Source organism: Papio anubis, chromosome 15, assembly GCF_008728515.1.
Source record: "Papio anubis isolate 15944 chromosome 15, Panubis1.0, whole genome shotgun sequence".
NCBI lineage: Eukaryota > Metazoa > Chordata > Mammalia > Primates > Cercopithecidae > Papio > Papio anubis.
In genome coordinates this window covers 26,842,581-26,860,637 of record NC_044990.1, presented here as the reverse complement: position 1 = coordinate 26,860,637, position 18,057 = coordinate 26,842,581, and the positions used below count along the sequence as shown (strand labels likewise).

At 37.9% G+C, this 18,057-nt stretch overlaps 1 protein-coding gene across 1 annotated transcript in view; it reads right to left on the bottom strand.

Moving 5' to 3' along the window:
* The window catches only part of RB1 (RB transcriptional corepressor 1), a 170,170-nt gene that overhangs the window by 9,856 nt on the left and 142,257 nt on the right, over nt 1-18,057 (bottom strand). The window contains exons 18-23 of the mRNA XM_031655844.1: nt 12,901-13,019; nt 9,530-9,675; nt 6,029-6,174; nt 2,100-2,204; nt 885-998; nt 628-791 (exon numbers count right to left, since the gene is read on the bottom strand). Of these exons, the coding sequence (XP_031511704.1) occupies nt 628-791; nt 885-998; nt 2,100-2,204; nt 6,029-6,174; nt 9,530-9,675; nt 12,901-13,019 (794 nt within the window). The remainder of the gene's footprint in view (nt 1-627; nt 792-884; nt 999-2,099; nt 2,205-6,028; nt 6,175-9,529; nt 9,676-12,900; nt 13,020-18,057) is intronic.

Here is an 18,057-nt window from a genome sequence, read left to right as displayed (position 1 = left end):
CCAGAGAGCACTTGTGGTTGGATGTGGAAGATAATATAATGATTTGTAGTTGCACACAACCTTTCATCTGAGCATTTAAAACAGCTTCATACTCATCATTTCCCTGATCCACAGCACCCTTGTGAAGTAGAGATAGAGACCTGCCCAAGGTAAAGTGGTAAAGTGGCCGCCAGCAGGATTAGGGATGGACCTCTAAAGACTTAATTGACAGTAATCTACATTTAATATAACAAGCAAAATGAACAAAATCCACAGGAAGCAAAATTTACAGGACATCCAATAAACTACAAACTAAAAGTACTCAACCTAAAGTAACCTGCTTTGTTTAGCAGATTGGCTACTTAGAAAAATATGAAAGTGTTTTGAAACATATAACCAAACTGGTTCTCAAACTGTTTACAAAAGAAGATACCCTAACAGTCAGGAAATCTGATAAGTAAATGTGTAAACTCATCCAAGTAAATAGATTTTCTTTCTCTCCATATTCTTATTGTGTTACTTAAATAAGCAAATAGAGTTTCAAGAGTCTAGCTTATTTGAAATGAAGAAAGCTTTATATTTTTTATTCTTGGATCAAAATAATCGCCCTCTCATTCTTTACCACTTCCATAAAGAGAAAACACACACCTTGATCTTGGAGTCATTTTCGTTGGTGTTGGCAGACCTTCTGAAATTTTATATGGACTCTTCAGGGGTGAAATATAGATGTTCCCTCCAGGAATCCGTAAGGGCGAACTAGGAAACTTGTAAGGACTTCGAGGAATGTGAGGTATTGGTGACAAGGTAGGGGGCTAGAGCAAAAACAGAAAAGTAGACCATTTATTTAATGTTTTGGTGGACCCATTACATTAGATTTTTCCAGTCAAAGGATACTTTCGACCTACCCTGGTGGAAGCATACTGCAAAATATTTGTTTTCAGTCTCTGCATGAAGACCGAGTTATAGAATACTATAATAGAATCATACTCCTCTTCTTTGATCAAAACACGTTTGAATGTCTGAGAAAGAATAGTAGAAAAAAAAAAAGTAAAATTTACTTGTTAAATGAATTTTAAAATTTCTACCTTTAGATTTTCTTTTCTAATAGTTTATAATACTTTTTGACTGATAAGAAGCACATATTATAAAAGAAAAAAATAATCTAAAATTACTTCTTAGGCTTGGATTATAGCTGCTCTCCGAGAAGTGAAATGTCACAGAATGATTGAGAGAAATAGCCAGGCAGCAGCAGATGGAATAGCTGGCCATCTAAGAAGACAGGAGTAGACAGGCTAGTAGAATGGAAAGCATGATCAAAGCGAATCAAAGGGCCAGAGCTGAGCGAAAGCCAATAACATTATGTATCAATATTTGGACTACATTCTCTGGCCTGTACCTCCTGGTATTCCCCCCAATCTATAAGGGTTTAAGTATGCATTACTCAATTGCAAGAAGTAGCCATTTAGTAAAGGCACTATATTTTAGTGATAGATTTCACTCAAATTTTAGGTAAAAACACAGAGGTTATATCAGATGCCTCTGATATATACAATTAAAATGATTGCATTTAGAAAATAACTTCAAACATACAAACAAAAATGACTTGGTTTGTATTACTTTTGAAAACTCCAATAATAAATGGGAAAAATATCCCACAACTCACTTTCCACAAAACAATATGAAATATGTCATACCAAGTATATTTTACTACTACTATTTCTCTAAAGGGAAGGTAAACCAGAAACACAAAATGTGTTTATACTGAACATTTTTATTATTTATTTGCAAGGCTGCATTTATATTGGCTTTTCCTATAAACTAATACAAATAACTTCAAAGAATATCTAATGTTCTATGACTCATGTCAAGTTTATTACAAATACCTGCCTATTACAGGGATAAAGTATTACTTGTTAACTTTATTAAAAAATATGGATATGGATAATTTCATTATTTGCCTTATCTTTCCAATTCTATTTAAGTTACAAATAAATAATATAACAATTTTCATTTGTGAATTTACAAAATAAGGTCAGAATATATGATCTCATTAATGAATGAAATTACCTATGTTATGGATACGGATTTATCAAAAAAACTTACTATGGAAAATTACCTACCTCCTGAACAGCATGAGGAAGATCCTTGTATGCTGTTACGATGATTTTGAATTTAAGGTCTATATTCTTCACTTTGCATATGCCATACATGGAACACATCATAATCTAGTAAATAAATATGATGTAAAAGTAGTCAGAATTTTATTACATGGTTTTATTCTTAAAAAATACCATTTTCTTTCTTTTAGCCTCAAAAAAGAAAAGTTTAATTTCCTACAGAGTTATTTCTTTCCACACTGAGCTCAGTTTGAAATTCTACATGAAATGTTTAACCCAAAGTGTGTTTAAAGAACAAAATGCAAATCACAAGGCTCAATTATTCAGGACTGATCACCTGGCTTGTAAATTACCCTAACTTTGGCTCTTGTCCCTTAAATGTTTCCCAGAAAAGCTGAAACTAGAATCAATTAATTTTGTATAACTAGCACTTTAAAAAGCCAGATGTGAAAACGTTTCAAACTATCAGATAAAATAATATTGAACACACTTGGTGGTGGTGGTGAGGAGGCCATGGTGACTGGAAGGGCATGTAAGAGAGTCTTATGTGTTGCTGACAATGTTTTGTTTCCAGATCTGGATGCTGGTTATATAACTAAGTTCAGTTGATGAATTTTTGTTAGAATGTATCCTTTTGATACACAGGTTTTTACATATGTGTATTACATTTCAATAAAAGATATTTTAAATGCAAAACTAAGTTCTGAAAATGATTCCCTGTGACTTTAAAACATCAGACATTATTTGTATGAACTTTACAGCCTAATTTAAGTACTCATTACTTCTGCAACATTCTTGCTCTTACCTACTATTGCCAAGAGTGCCAAATAATCATCTTTTGCTTGGCATCCTACAGCCAAGTGTAGACAGTGTAGTACTGGCATAAGAATACCTTATGTAGATCAATGAAACAGAATTGAGAGTCCAGAAATAAATATTTACATATTTACAGTCAACTGATTTTTTGACAACTGTCAATGAGGAGAGAAAAAATCTTTTCAAAAAATGGTGCTGGAACAACTAGTTATCCACATACAAAAGAATGAAGCTGGACTCCTACCTCAACTATATTAAAAAATTAGCTCAAAATGGAGCAAAACCTAAATGTAAGAACTAAAACTATAAACCTTTTGGAGGAAAACAGGGATAAATCTTAACAACTTCAGATTTGGCACTGGTTTCTTAGATATGACACTAAAGCATCAATAACAAGAAAACAACTACATAAATTAGACATCATCAAAATAAAAAACTTGTGTTTCAAAGGACACTACCAAGAAAGTGAAACAACTCACAGAAAGGAAGAAAATATTTTCAAATTATGTATGTGATAAGGGACTTGTATATAGACTACATAAAGACCCCTTACAGTTCAATAATAACAAGACAAATAACCCTATTAAATAATGGGCAGTCTGGGTGTGGTGGCTCATGCCTGTAATCCCAGCACTTTGGGAGGCCGAGGTGGGTGACTCACTTGAGCTCAGGAGTTCGAGACCAGCCTGAGCAACACGGCAAAACCCTATCTCTACAAAAAAATACAAAAATTAGCTGGGCGTGGTGGTGTGTGCCTATGGTCCCAGGTACTTGGGAGGCAGAAGTGGGAGGAACACTTAAGCCCAGGGATTTGAGGCCGTAGTGAGCTATGATCATGTCACTGCACTCCAACCTGGGTGACAGAATAAGACCATGTCTCAAAACAAAATGGGCTGGGCATGGTGGCTCACGCCCGTAATCCCAGCACTTTGGAAGTCCGAGGCGAGTGGATCACAAAGTCAGGAGTTCGAGACCAGCCTGACCAACATAATGAAACCCTATCTCTACTAAAAATACAGAAATTAGCCAGCGTCGTGGCACACACCTGTAATCCCAGCTACTCAGGAGGCTGAGGCAGGAGAATCGCTTGAACCCGGGAGGCAGAGGTTGCTGTAAGCTGAGATCATGCCACTGCACCCTAGCCTGGGCGACAGAGCAAGACTCCATGTCAGAAATAAAAAATAAAAATAAAAATAAAAAAATGGGCAAAGGGTCTGAATAGACATTTCTTTAAAGAAGATATACACATGGCCAGTAAACACATGAAAAGGTGCTCACCATCACTAGCCATCAGAGAAATGCAAATCAAAAGCACACTGAGATGCCACTTTATACCCACTAGGATGGCTATGATTAAAAAAAAAGATTAAAAAAGTTGGTGAGGATATAGAGAAATTGGAACCTCATACATTATTGGTAGGCATGTAAAATGGTATAGCCACTTTGGAAAATGATCTGGGCATTCCTCAAAAAGTTAACATAGAATCATCATATGACCTAGCAACTCTACTCCTAGGTATGTACCCAGGAGAAATGAAAACATGTACATAAATGTTCACAGTAACGTTATTCATAATGGCCAAAAAGTGGAAACAGCCCAAATGTTTATCACTTCATGAATGATAAGCATAATGTGGTATATACTCATACAATGGAATATTATCTGGCAATGAAAAGGAATGAAGTACTGATACAAGCTACAATACAGATGAACCTTGAAAACATGCTAAATGAAAGAAGCCAAACACAAAAGACCACATATTATATAATTCCATGTGTATGAAATGTCTAGAAGAGGAAAGTCCATAGAAAACAGATTAATATTGTCTTGGGCTTAGGGGGTAGGGGAATAGGGGGTGACTGCTTGAGGGTATGGAGTTTCTTTCTGGTGTGATACAAATTCTAAAATTGATTGTGGTGATGTTTGTACAACTCTGTGAATACACTAAAAACCACCGAATTGTACATTTTAAATGGGTGGTTTTTATGGTGTGTGAATTATGTCACTAAAGCTATTAACTATATATATGTATATATATATATTTTTTTTAATTAGAAAAAAAAATTTTTTGAGACAGGGTCTTGCTCTGTTACCCAGGCCAGAGTACAGTGGTGTGATCTCAGCTCACTTGCAACCTCCACCTCCTGGGCTCAAGAAATACTGCCAGTTCAGCCTCCCAAGTAGCTAGGACCACAGGTGCAAGTCACCACACCTGGCTAATTTTTAAATTTTTTGTAGAGATGGGGTTTTGCCAGGTTGCCCAGGCTGGTCTCAAACTCCCGAGCTCAAGCGATCTGCCCACCTCAGCCTCCCAAAGTCCTAGGATTACAGATGTGAGCCACCGCACCCAGCCAAAAGTATATTGTTCTTATTAACCTATTTTATAGAGAAAAAGGAGGATATGAAAGATAATTCTCTCACTGTAAACTAATTATTTCATTCATTCATTCAATAGGTATTGTTTTAAATCAACTGATTCTTAAGTCTCATGCTTTTTTCACACTAAAATGATATCCAGCTCACTACTACACAGAAAAAGCCTATAAGAAGATTCTTCACCTATTTTTTTACAGGTAAGATCTTTTGTCTCATTAAATAAGTAGTTACTAAAATATACTCTTGAGTGTTAAAGCTTTAATTTGTAAGAATTACAACAAAAATGTAAATGGTAGCCAAAAAATGAACATATATTAAGTCTAATAAATTGATCTAGTTTCTCATTTGAATCTAATATTTTCTTTAGAAATCACTTAACAAGGCTGGGTGCGGTGGCTCAAGCCTGTAATCCCAACACTGTGGGAGGCCGTAGGCAGATGGATCACCTGAGGTCAGAAGTTCGAGACCAGCCTGGCCAACATGGTGAAAACCTGTCTCTACTAAAATACAAAAATTAACCAGGCGTGGTGGTACACGCCTGTAATCCTAGCTACTTGGGAGGCTGAGGCAGGAGAATCACTTGAACCTGGGAGGCAGAGGTTGCAGTGAGCCGAAATTGCACCACTGCACTCCAGCCTGGGCAACAGAGTGAGACTCCATCTCAAAAAAAAAAAAGAAAAAAGAAATCAGTTAACAAGTAAGTAGGGAGGAGAGAAGGTGAAGTGCTTGATTTTCTTACTTGGTCCAAATGCCTGTCTCTCATGAGTTCATACTCATTCTGCAGCGTATGCTGGAAAAGGGTCCAGATGATGTGTTCTAGTTCTGGGTGCTCAGATAGAAGGCGTTCACATAGTGTATTTAGCCGGAGATAGGCTAGCCGATACACTGTGGGGATAAGAAGAATTAGTCATTTTTACTGTTCATTTTGAATTACAAGTAGATTTTTTTCAAATCATGAAATTGCTCTGATTATAATGCTGTTAAGCAGCATTTTAACAGAAACCTCATTTCTGCCACTTTCCCCCCCCCCCAGAGAAACACGTTTACTGGTTTATTATGAAGGATATTACAAGGGATACAAATGAAGAGATGCAGAGGGCAAGGCATGTGAGAAGGGGCATGGAATTTCCTTGCCCTCCCCAGGCATGCTTTTCTCCAGGAACCTCCAGCTGGGCAGATACCCAGAAGCTCCCAGAACCAGGTCCTTTTGAGTTTTTATGGAGGCTTCACTATGTAGGCATGAGTTTTTTTAAAAAAATGGGTGTTTGGGGGAACAGGTGGTGTTTGGTTACATGAATAAGTTCTTTAGTGGTGATGTTTTAAGATTTCTCTACTACTATTTTCCTTAAAAATAATTGATTCCTTGTGTTAGCACAGTTCTAGGTACATATAAGGCAGAATGATACATGCTGAATTAACTATTATGGCATGAAATTGGGGCAGAGGTGGGAAGTAGTGGAGGAAAGGTCATAAGACACTGTAAAATTAGGCCAACCCAGTAGGGTTTGTTTCAGTTCCATTAATAATCACTCACCATTGGTCATTCCCACTATCAATATTAAAGAGGAACAATCTTTTTTTAAATTATATAATTGCCAGTGTCTATGAATTTTTCCAGTCCTAAAAAAATTAAACCACACATTTCTCTATAAAATACCAATGGAGCATACTGTGTTGAAAAATGGTAAACTTGTAGATTACCTAAGTGTAAAATGACTGCAATATGTAATTTATTTAGTCTATAAAAACTACTGAAAATGCAAATTTGGCAAAAAGGAATCCATAAAATTGAATTTTCCTTCATCTACTTTAAATATCATATAAAGACCCTTTATATGTCTCTTTCAATGACTTGCAAAAGCTAATTTTAAATTTTTAAAGCTAACAATTTATCTCAGTGGTCTTAAACTTTAGCATACATCAGACTTAGCTGGAGGATTGTTAAAACAAGGTTTTGGGGGCCCTATCTTAAGAGTTTCTGATTGAGCGGGTCTAGGTTGGAGCCCCAGAATTCTCATTTCTACAATTTCCAGGTGATGTGGATTCTGCTGGTTGGGAATGACACTTTGAAATCCACTGCTCTAACCTAAGGATAATATCTGACAATATGCCTGTAAAGCTCAGCATAATTCTTACTTGAATAAAATCAGGAAAAAGATTATCATGGAGGAACATGACCTTTTACTGTCTTTCAAAGAGCTCTAAGTGGGTGTACACTAGGAAGTATATGCGCATGTACAGACACTCAAATCAACCTCCCCACCCCACAATATATATACACACTCAGAGAATGCTACATGACCTGGTTACTGGCCTTCTTAAAGGTCCTGAAAATATCCACTAAATGTGTCTGCAGTAGGCAACAACACACTACTTTTGTATGTACATCACACCGGCTGCAGCAGGGAGGCATGGATGGGGCGGCATGCTCCAGGAAGCCCGGGGGAGCCGGGGACAAGTAGGAACCCCGCCCCTTCCGAGTAGGGACAGGAGCTCCCCAGTGCTTCTGCAGCTGCCCAAGCCACCGCTGCAGACCCAGGCATCCCTGTGCTCTCAGGGCTGGGGAGCAGGTGGGATCCCACCCTCCCCAGTGCAGCTGCAGCCACCCAAACCATGGCTGTGGACCCAGGCATCTCTGTACTCTTGGGGGCCCGGGAAGGCACCCCCCTCACCGCCACCACCCTCACAGGCTCAGAAGTGCCTGCTCCCACTGCCTGGTTTCTCCCTGCTGCCAGCGCCCACTCCAATCTCAGAGCAAAGTCAGGGCTGAGCCTGGGTGCTGTCACAGCCCAGCCAGGTGTGCGCACGCTCAAGGCAGCACTGACACACCAGCCCCCTGCTGCCTCAGCCCTCTCCAGACTTTGGGTGCTGACAAGCATTGGGGAAGCCAAAGCGGGGGCTGAGGGCAGCTTGGCACTGGCCTGCAGGTGCCCCTTGGTGCATGGATGGCAGCAGGAGGCAGATGGGCCTCCTGTTGAGGCCCCACCTTCAGGCCAGGGAGTGCCTGAAGGCTAGGAGTGGGCGCTGCCAGTCCCACAGACCGGAGTGAGGACTTGTGGTACCTTTTCTGGGCCCACTAGTGGCTGCCCATGGACCAATTGATACGTACTTTCTCCCCACTGAGGCCCATAGAAGCCCGAGGCTCAGCCAGAGCAGAGCAGAGGATGAGACGATGGGACAACTAGCTGCAGAGAGGAGCTACCCTCTCTACTGATAGCTGAACACTTGTCAGGACCAGCAGCTGCAGAGAGGAGCTACCCTCTCTACTGATAGCTGAACACTTGTCAGGACCAGCAGCTGCAGAGAGGAGCTACCCTTTCTGCTGAGAACTGAACACTTGTTGGGATGACCTGCCTGCAGAGAGGAGCTACCTTCTCTGCTAGGAGCTGAACACTCATCGGGACATTGTGGTTACAGAGAGGAGCTGCCCACTGTGGATCTTCTTTAAGCTGTTCTATTGCTCAATAAATCTCCCCTTCATCTTGCTCACCCTCCACTTGTCTGTGTACCTCATTCTTCCTGGTTGCAGGACAAGAACTCAGGACCCACCAAATGGTGAGGCAAAAAGGACAGTACCACAAACAGGGCTGAAACGTGCCCCTTGCTCACCATGTTGCAGATAAAGAGAAGAGCTGCGGCCCTTCGGGCAGCCCAGAATTGGGAGCTCCCTGAGCCAGGGCTGTGACTCCCTCTTTGGGGCCCTGTGGTTTCTGGCATCTCCAAGCTTCTGGGGGCCACTTTATTGTTCCCCGATGCCAGCTGTGGAAACTGCCTGTGGTGTGTCTGGTCCAGCTGCAGCCTCACAGAGAGCCAGCACCTGCCTGCCCCGCTGCAGGAGCCGGTATTTCTGACTGTGTGCAATGGCCAGACCTCATGCTTGCTCACACACCCCTCTCTGTTCCACGTCTGACTTGCTCCTGGCTGGCATGGGACCCAAGCCGGTAGTGTGAGCCAAGTGCAGCCTGTCAGGCCAAGGGGGTGAAATGAGCCCAGTGGGCCTGAGCAAAACTCGGTCAAAGGCGCCACCGGCCACAGAGGTTTCCGGCCAGAAAAACGACTCTGTGAATAGTCAGGAAAGATCTCACAACATTATCATTTCCATTTTATAAATGAGGAAACTGAGCCACAGAGATATTAAGTGACTTGCCCAGTAATGTACCTAGAAAATAGAAGAAACATGATTTGAACCCAGTCAGCCTAGTTTCAGAGTCCATGCTCTTGAAAAGAATCATCTACTAACCTTTTTTATAAAACAGTGAAAGAGAGGTAGATTTCAATGGCTTCTGGGTCTGGAAGGCTGAGGTTGCTTGTGTCTCTGCATTTGCAGTAGAATTTACACGTGTAGTTGAACCTTTTTTCTTTGGAGATCTTACAGGAGAAAGATACCTAGATATATTTAAAGGAAAAGTCTTCATTTGAAGTTGGCTAAGAATCACAGACTATATACACACTTTAAGGTTGTATACCAAGATACATCTTGTCTATTTAATTGGTATTGTATACCAAATTCACTGAGCAGACTACTTAAATGTAAGCTGGGAAAGATATATTAATAGGAAAACTGCTTGTCATCATCATATCTAACTCTATTTTAATAAATGGCTTTTCCTGGGGATTGCTGCCTTACTAGAAAAAATAGCTATATATGTATAATGTACAATTTTAATAATTATAGTGGGATTGAGACCATAAGATGATTCCAGCTAAAAAAAAAAGTATTGATATTAGTGTTACCTTGTTTTTGTGATTCTCCCCAAAATTTTTTTAGTTGTAACTAAATACGGTGATAACTTAGATATGGTTCATATCTAAGATTTCAGTTACACACACAGATTTACACACACCTAAATCACACAGTACAGAATTCTATGAATTAATACTTCAAATAACATTATTCAGACAGATTTACACCTGTATACTAAATATGTCAAGCATAACTCAAGGCAAGGATATTAGCAAATATTATCATTCTGTGCTGCCCCCTATTTAACAGAATAATCTAGATCTACTTTCTGATTTTCTTTTGGTAGTTGGCAAACAAACTTATTTTTAAAGACATAAATTTTAAGAACAAAGGAACAGGAAGTAGAATTTGTACCTTACTATGGATGTTTCTACAACATGTAGTATATTAACTAGTACACTAAGAAAAGCAACTCATTATCACAATGATTTTAGAAGGACCAGTGTCTGGTCTATTTTCCACTTTGGATTTTCATTCAGTTTACTGACAGTATCGTAAACTGGCTTAACTTGGGCAAAGTTAGTCTCTGAAGTTCTAGGTGTAAATATCCAATTACCTACCAGATGTAACTACTTGAATCTCAGACTTAATAAGAACAAAGCAGAGCTCTAGATTTGTTTTCCCATCTCAAAGAATAGCTCCACATTACATCTAGTGTCTTAAGTCAAAAATCTAGGAGTTATTTTTAATTTCTCCATTTTACAAATTCCTGAAATCCAATGTAAAACCAATGTAAAACCTATTAATTTATCTCTAAATATACCCCAGATCTCTCCATTTCTATTTCTAACACCATACCTTAGACCAAGTCACTTACATCCCTCATCTGAACTACAGAAATAGTCTCCAAACTGGTCTCCTCGCTTTCTGCCTTGCCCTGTCCCTTTCTTTCCTCCAAACCCACCTGTACTTCAGATAGCAGCCAGAGAGTGGACCTTTAAAAATACAAATTATAGCAAGCTGCATTTCTGCTTAAATGGCTTCCCACTGCCCTTATAGAATCCAAACTCCTTACCATGGCCTGTGGGGACCTACAAGATCTACCCCAGCTTGGCTCTTCAGTCTCATCTTGCACCATTCGCCTCTTCCAATACCCCAGCCACACTAGGATTTCTTTCTTTCTGTTCCTAAATCCAACTAAGTTTGATCTGCCCTACAGCCACAGCACTTGCTGCCTGGAATGCACATCATAAAGATTTTTGTTTGGCCAGCATCAGATTGCCCTTCAGGTGTCAGGTCAAAATATCACTTTTTCAGAGAAAGGAAAGTGCCACTAAACATTCTATCACCCTCTCCATTTCTCTCTTTCACAACACTCTGTTTATCTCTTTTATAGCACTTACTATACTCTAAAATCATCTTGCATCTTGGTTTACTTGTTCACTGCCTGTGTTTCTCCTCCAGAATGTAAGCTCTATGAGGGGAAGGACCCAGGCCATCTTACTTCTGTATTCCCAGTGCCTACACCACTTCCTGGCAGTTAACAGATGACTGCTTCTTGAATTAAAAAAAAAAAAAAAAAGGCTTAACTTCTTTATATAAAGCATTACTTAGGAAACAAATGTATGCATGAAGGCAGGGTCTCCATATGCCAGAAACACTTTGGGTACAAGTTAGCATGAAAATGACGTCTCTGGAAAATGGCCCCTGCACTAATACAGAATACTGTAATGTCAGTTCCTACACACAGTTAAACAGAAACAAAATATTAGGCACATTTCTGTGAAAGGCAATGTAGCTACAGTGATTAAGAGCCTGGGCTTTGGGATTAGATAGCTTGGGTTTGAATTCTGTTGACCTTAGGCAAGTTATCTTACTTCTCTAATTCCTATTTTACATTTTAGATAACAGGCTGACAGCAGTATCTACTACCTTACGGATTGTTATGAAGATTAAATGAAAAAATAAATCTTAAGTACTTAGGACACTGCCCAGCACACAGTTAGTGATTGCTTTTGTGAAAGGAAAATAAACACTTGGGACCCCAATTCACTATGCCAAAAGGAAAAAATTAAGCTGAAAGCTGAGTCACGCAAGAGACTGCCTTTCCTTTTGTTCCCACACAAATAAATACAGATAAAAGGTTAAATACCTCTACAGATAGCGACTCTAAGTTCACCTTATCTTATGTAAAATGTCAATTCACTCAGCATGAGATGGATAGATAATTGACTATTTCTCTACCAGCTTTTTTTCTCTTGCAACATGTGGATTACCATACCCTTTTTTCTTTCTCCTCCAGACTGACTTTCCCATTTAAATATTGGAGCCCTCAAAATCATCACTGGAGAAAGGCACAGATCTCTCTCCTGGGCATGTCCTTAATCTTGGCAAAATAAACTTCTACATTGATTGAGACCTGTTTCAGATACTTCTGGGTTTACATTTTCTTTTCCCATCATCGTCATCAGCACACAGTAATCAACTGTGTATTAGTCCACATCCTATACTTCTCCCTACACTTACCCTATGCTTCACTCCAAATGGTCTGACCTGCACGCTCTGAAAAATGTTTTCTGCTTCCTTTGATACTTTTGAGTTCATATCATTCTGACTCTTGGAACACACTCCTCTGTCTCCTCTATCCTCTCCAGTTTCCATGTTGAAATCCTATTCCACCTAAACTGCCAACTCTGCCATGAAAACTGCTCTCATTATGCAAATCCTAGGTGATTCAGTAGCACTCTGTACTCTTTTATATGACTTTATTTGGGTCATGTATCTTTTATTACTAACTTCTTAAAAACAGAAACAATGTATTATTCAAAATTCTATTTCCTACAGTTTCTTTATAGAACCTTACATCGCACTTATGCTTAAAATCTGTTTGTAGTTTGAATGGTCAACATAACATATATTTTGCTTACATATCTGCTGCAGTGTGATTATTCTGGAGAGGAAGATTAAGAGGACAAGCAGATTCAAAGTGATCAGTTGGTCCTTCTCGGTCCTTTGATTGTTTAATAAGATCAAATAAAGGTGAATCCTATAAGAAACATGATGAGATTAAAACCACATTAGTAAGCATAATTTTCCCAGGTGCATATCAAAATCATATTGTTTGACATGGTAAGCACTATGAATTTTAGGCACAATTGAGAGTGGCAATTTAAAAGTCAGAATGAAATATTTTTCTCCACTTCGAAATTCCCAATTGACAATTTTTGTACTTTAAACACACACAAAAAAGTAGAAAAATGTATAATCTTCAATGCTTATATTAGAAAATAAGTTAAAAGTTACGGGGAAAGACAGAAAAAAAACAAAGAAAGTAAAAAGAAAGAAATGAAGACATGAGCAGAACTTAATGAACTGAAAACAAAGATAAAACACAGTTTGGTCAACGAAGCTAAAAACTGGTTCTTTGAAATAACTAATAAACAAATCTCCAGTCAGATTGATCAAGATAAAGAAAAGAGATAGATAGGCAGTATTAGGTATGAAAAATGGGACAGAATCACAAAGATTAAAAAGATAATAGGGAATTATGAATAATTTTATATCAATAAATTGGAAAACGTAGACCAAGAGGAAAATTACTACAAAAATACAAATTACCAAACCTCAATAAAAAATAACTTACATAGTCCTGCCAACTATTAAATAATTTGAATCAATAATTTAAAATCTTCCCATAAATAAAACATCAAGCTCAATTGGTTTTACTAGTAAATTCTACCAAACATTCAAGGGACAGATAATTCTACTTTTATTCAGATTCTTCCTAGAATGGAAAAAGTAGAAACATTCTTCATCTCATTTTATGAAGCGAGTACAATATTGATACTAAAACCAGTTCAAAGAGCAAACAATCCCCAAAGCTAGCAGAAGACAAAAAATAACCGAGATCAGAGCAGAACCGAAGGAGATAGAGACACAAAAAACCCTTAAAAAAATCAATGAATCCAGGGGCTTATTTTTTGAAAAAATTAATAAAATACACCACTAGCTAGACTAATATAGAAGGAAAGAGAGAAGAATGGAATAAACGCAATCAGAAATGACAAGGGAGATACCACCCTTACCCCACAGAAATACAAACAACCATCAGAAAATACTATAAACACCTCTATGCACATAAACTAAAAAATCTAGAAGAAAGGAATACATTTCTGGACACATACACCCTCCCAAGACTAAACCAGGAAGAAATCAATTACCTAAGTAGACCAACAGCGTGTTCTGAAATTGAGGCAGTAATAAATAGCCTACCAACCAAAAAAAAATTGCAGGATCAGATACATTCACAGCTGAATTCTATCAGAGGTACAAATTTCTACTGAAACTATTCTAAAAATTGAAAGGAAGGGACTCCTCCCTAACTTATTTTATGAGGCCAGCATCACTCTGATACCAAAACCAAGCAGGAGATATAACAAAAATAGAAAACTCCAGGCCAATATCTGTGATGAACATCAATGCAAAAATCCACAATAAAATACTGGCAAACCAAATCCAGCACACACCAAAAAGCTTATCTACCATGATCAAGCTGGCTTCATCCTCAGAGTGCAAGGCTGGTTCAACATCTGCAAACCAATAAATGTGATTTATCACATAAACAGAATTAAAGACAAAAACCACATGATTATCTGTGGTTGCAGAAGAGGCCTTTGATAAAATTCAACATAATGTTAAAAACTCTGAACAAACTAGGTATTCAAGGAATATACCTCAAAGAGTCATCTATGACAAATCCGTAGCTAACATAATACTGAATGGGGAAAAGGTGGAAGCATTCCCCTTGAAAACCAGCACAAGATGAGGATGCTCTCTCTCACCAATCCTACTCAACATAGTATTGGAAGATCTGGCCAGGGTAATCAGGCAAGAGAAAGAAATAAAGATATTCAAATAGGAAGAGAGGAGGTCAAATTATCATCTCAGTCCAGAACCTTCTTAAGCTGATAAGCAACTTCAGCAAAGTCTCAGGATACAAAATCAATGTGCAATAATCGCTAGCATTCCTATACACCAACAATAAGCAAGCAAAGAGTCAAATCATGAATGAACTTCAATTCACAATTGCTACAAAATGAATAAAATACCTAGGAATACAGCTAACAAGGGAAGTGAAGGGCCTCTTCAACAACTACAAACCACTGCTCAAAGAAATCAAAGAGGACACAAACAAATGGACAAACATTCCATGCTTATGGATAGAAAGAATCAATATTGTGAAACTGACCATACAGCCCAAAGTTATTTATAGATTCAATGCTATTCCCACTAAACTGCCATGGGCTTTCTTCACAGAATTAGAAAAAACTAATTCATATGGAACCAAAATTCATAAAATTCATATGGAACCAAAAAAGAGCCCAAATATCCAAGACAATCCTAAGCAAAAAGAACAAAGCTGGAGACATCACACTACTTGACTTCAAACTATCCTACAAGGCTACAGTAACCAAAACAGCATGGTATTAGTACAAGAACAGACACACAGACCAATTAAACAGAGTAGAGGACTCAGAAATAAGACCACACACCTAGAAATAAGACCACACATCTGATCTTTGACAAGCCTGACAAAAACAAGCAATGGGGAAAGGATTCCCTATTAAATAAATGGTCCTGGGAGAATTGGCTAGTCATATGCAGAAAATTGAAACTAGACCCCTTCCTTAAACCTTATACAAAAATTAACTCAAGATGGATTAAAGATTTAAATGTAAAACCGAAAACTCTACAAATCCTAGAAGAAAATCTAGGCAATACCCATTCAGGACACAGGCATGGGCAAAGATTTCATGATGAAAATGCCAAAAGCAATCACGACAAAAGCAGAAATTGACAAATGGGATCTAATTAAATTCAAGAGCTTCCGCACAGTAAAAAAAAAAAAAAAAAAAATACTATCATCAGAGCGCAGAGACAACCTATAGAATGGGAGAAAATTTTTGCGGTCTTATCTATCTGACAAAGGTCTAATACCCAGAGTCTACAAGGAACTTAAATTTACAAGAAAAAAACAAACAACTCCATTCAAAAGTGGGCAAAGGATATGAACAGATCTGAATTCATATAAATTGGAAACTTCTGGATGACTAAAACTACAACAAACTAAATTAAATGGAATCTTCAGAAGATAAACAACATTGGTTAAAGATGGCAAATTGAATGTATACATTAACTTTCTCTCATAAAACTCCACTAAAATGCTAATAAACTGACTTATTTTAAAAGACATAAACCTTTCAGATACAACATTTTTTATTTTTTTTAAGAGACAGGGTCTTGCTCTGTCACCCAGGCTGGAGCATAGTGACACAATCATGGCCCACTGCAGCTTCCTGAGTAGCTGGGACTATAGGAATGTGCCATGGTACCCAGCTAATTTTCTAAAAAATTTTTTGTAGAGACAGGGTCTCCCTATGTTGTCCAGGCTGGAGATACAAAATTTTGAAAGCTTGGAAGATAGATACACAAATGGTAACCTACTCAGTAGATGAGAAAAAACTGAATTGGAACTCAGCAGTAAGGAAAGTCAACAGGCAAACCAGATAAACTTTTAACCCACCAAAAGGATGTGGCAGTGGCGATACCAGGTACTTTGGGCAGTAAGGTACTGAGTAACAGGATAAAAGACCTAAAGATATGCAACGGGGGTTTCTTAAGAACTTGCTCTATCAAATAACTATACAATGAATTTCACAAACCTCATCCAGGTGCTCAGAGCTTCTAATTAATTTTTAGTGATTTACTCTTACATATGAGTGGCAATCAAATATTTCCAGAAAGTCCCTGATATAAATGTGCCAAAACAAAACAAACAAAAAGGTGATCTGGGAGATGCAGAAACTATGCAGGGAGGAGAAATTTAAAAAGAAAGAAAAAAAACGGCGATTACTCAACAGTTCTTTCAAATAGGAAATTACTCATACCTAAGCAATACATTCCTAAATACTATTTTTCTTATTTATCCTGCTCTTAATTCACTCAACAACAAAAAAAAAAGAATGAAGAACAAGTTTTTTAAAAAGCCATTAGCAATAAAAGCATAGGTTCTGGAATTAGAGATATATAAGCTCAAATTCTTGTTTACTAGTTTGAAGTTTACTAGTAATGAAAGGTTTTGCTCTCTGAACCTCAGTTTCATCACTTGAAAAGCAGCAATACAGCATTCATTTTGCAGGATTACATGGTACATCACATGAAGTGACTACGCAGTAGCCACTTGAACATTCAACTCTTTTCTCAGCTTTCAGTGATTTGGCTTGATTATTTTATTTGAATCTCTTGGATGTATGTATGAATGTGTTAAAGATGCGCTTTCAACTCTAAACTTTCAGAAGAAAAAAACTGTCTTTTCTTAAATTTACTGTTTTCCTTTCTATATGTCAAGTAGGTACTTGATAAGTTGTGAATAAAAAGAGGCAAGATAATCATATAGTCATTACACATATCACTACAAAAGTTAACAATTTTCAGTCGTTTTTCAGTTCCAGCAGACCAACAGGAGATGGATTATTATCTGTAATAGTGACTCACTACAGAAATAATTCTCAAAGTGGAGATGGTGAGCATGAGTTGTCTCCTATGGAGGCATCAGAAGAGAAGGTGTCCTACAGGAGCTGTATTTTATCAGGGGAGAAAAAAGAGAAGGTGGCACGTATACTTTGGAAAAGTAGACTCTACAACTCCCATCATATAATTTTTGTTGACATGCCATCTTTTCCTGTATTCACTAGGGGCACGGCAGTATAAATAATGGCTTTCATCTGAGCAAAGTAATGCTAACAATTAACCAACCCTTAAGAAATTCATTCCGGCTAATACACATATTGTTATACTAAATATTTTATACTTCCTAGCCATGGATGAACTGAATATCTTTATTTAACTAAAATGGTATGAGTATAAACCCACATATATTCAAGAGTAGCCTACTACCAATTTTTCTCTCAAACAATGAAATTTTAGGAGACTCTTGAGACCTTGCAAAGATGTGCAATTAACAGGACTTAAGTACACTAATTAGGTATTTTAGATACTTTTCAGATATGAGATAAAACCTAATT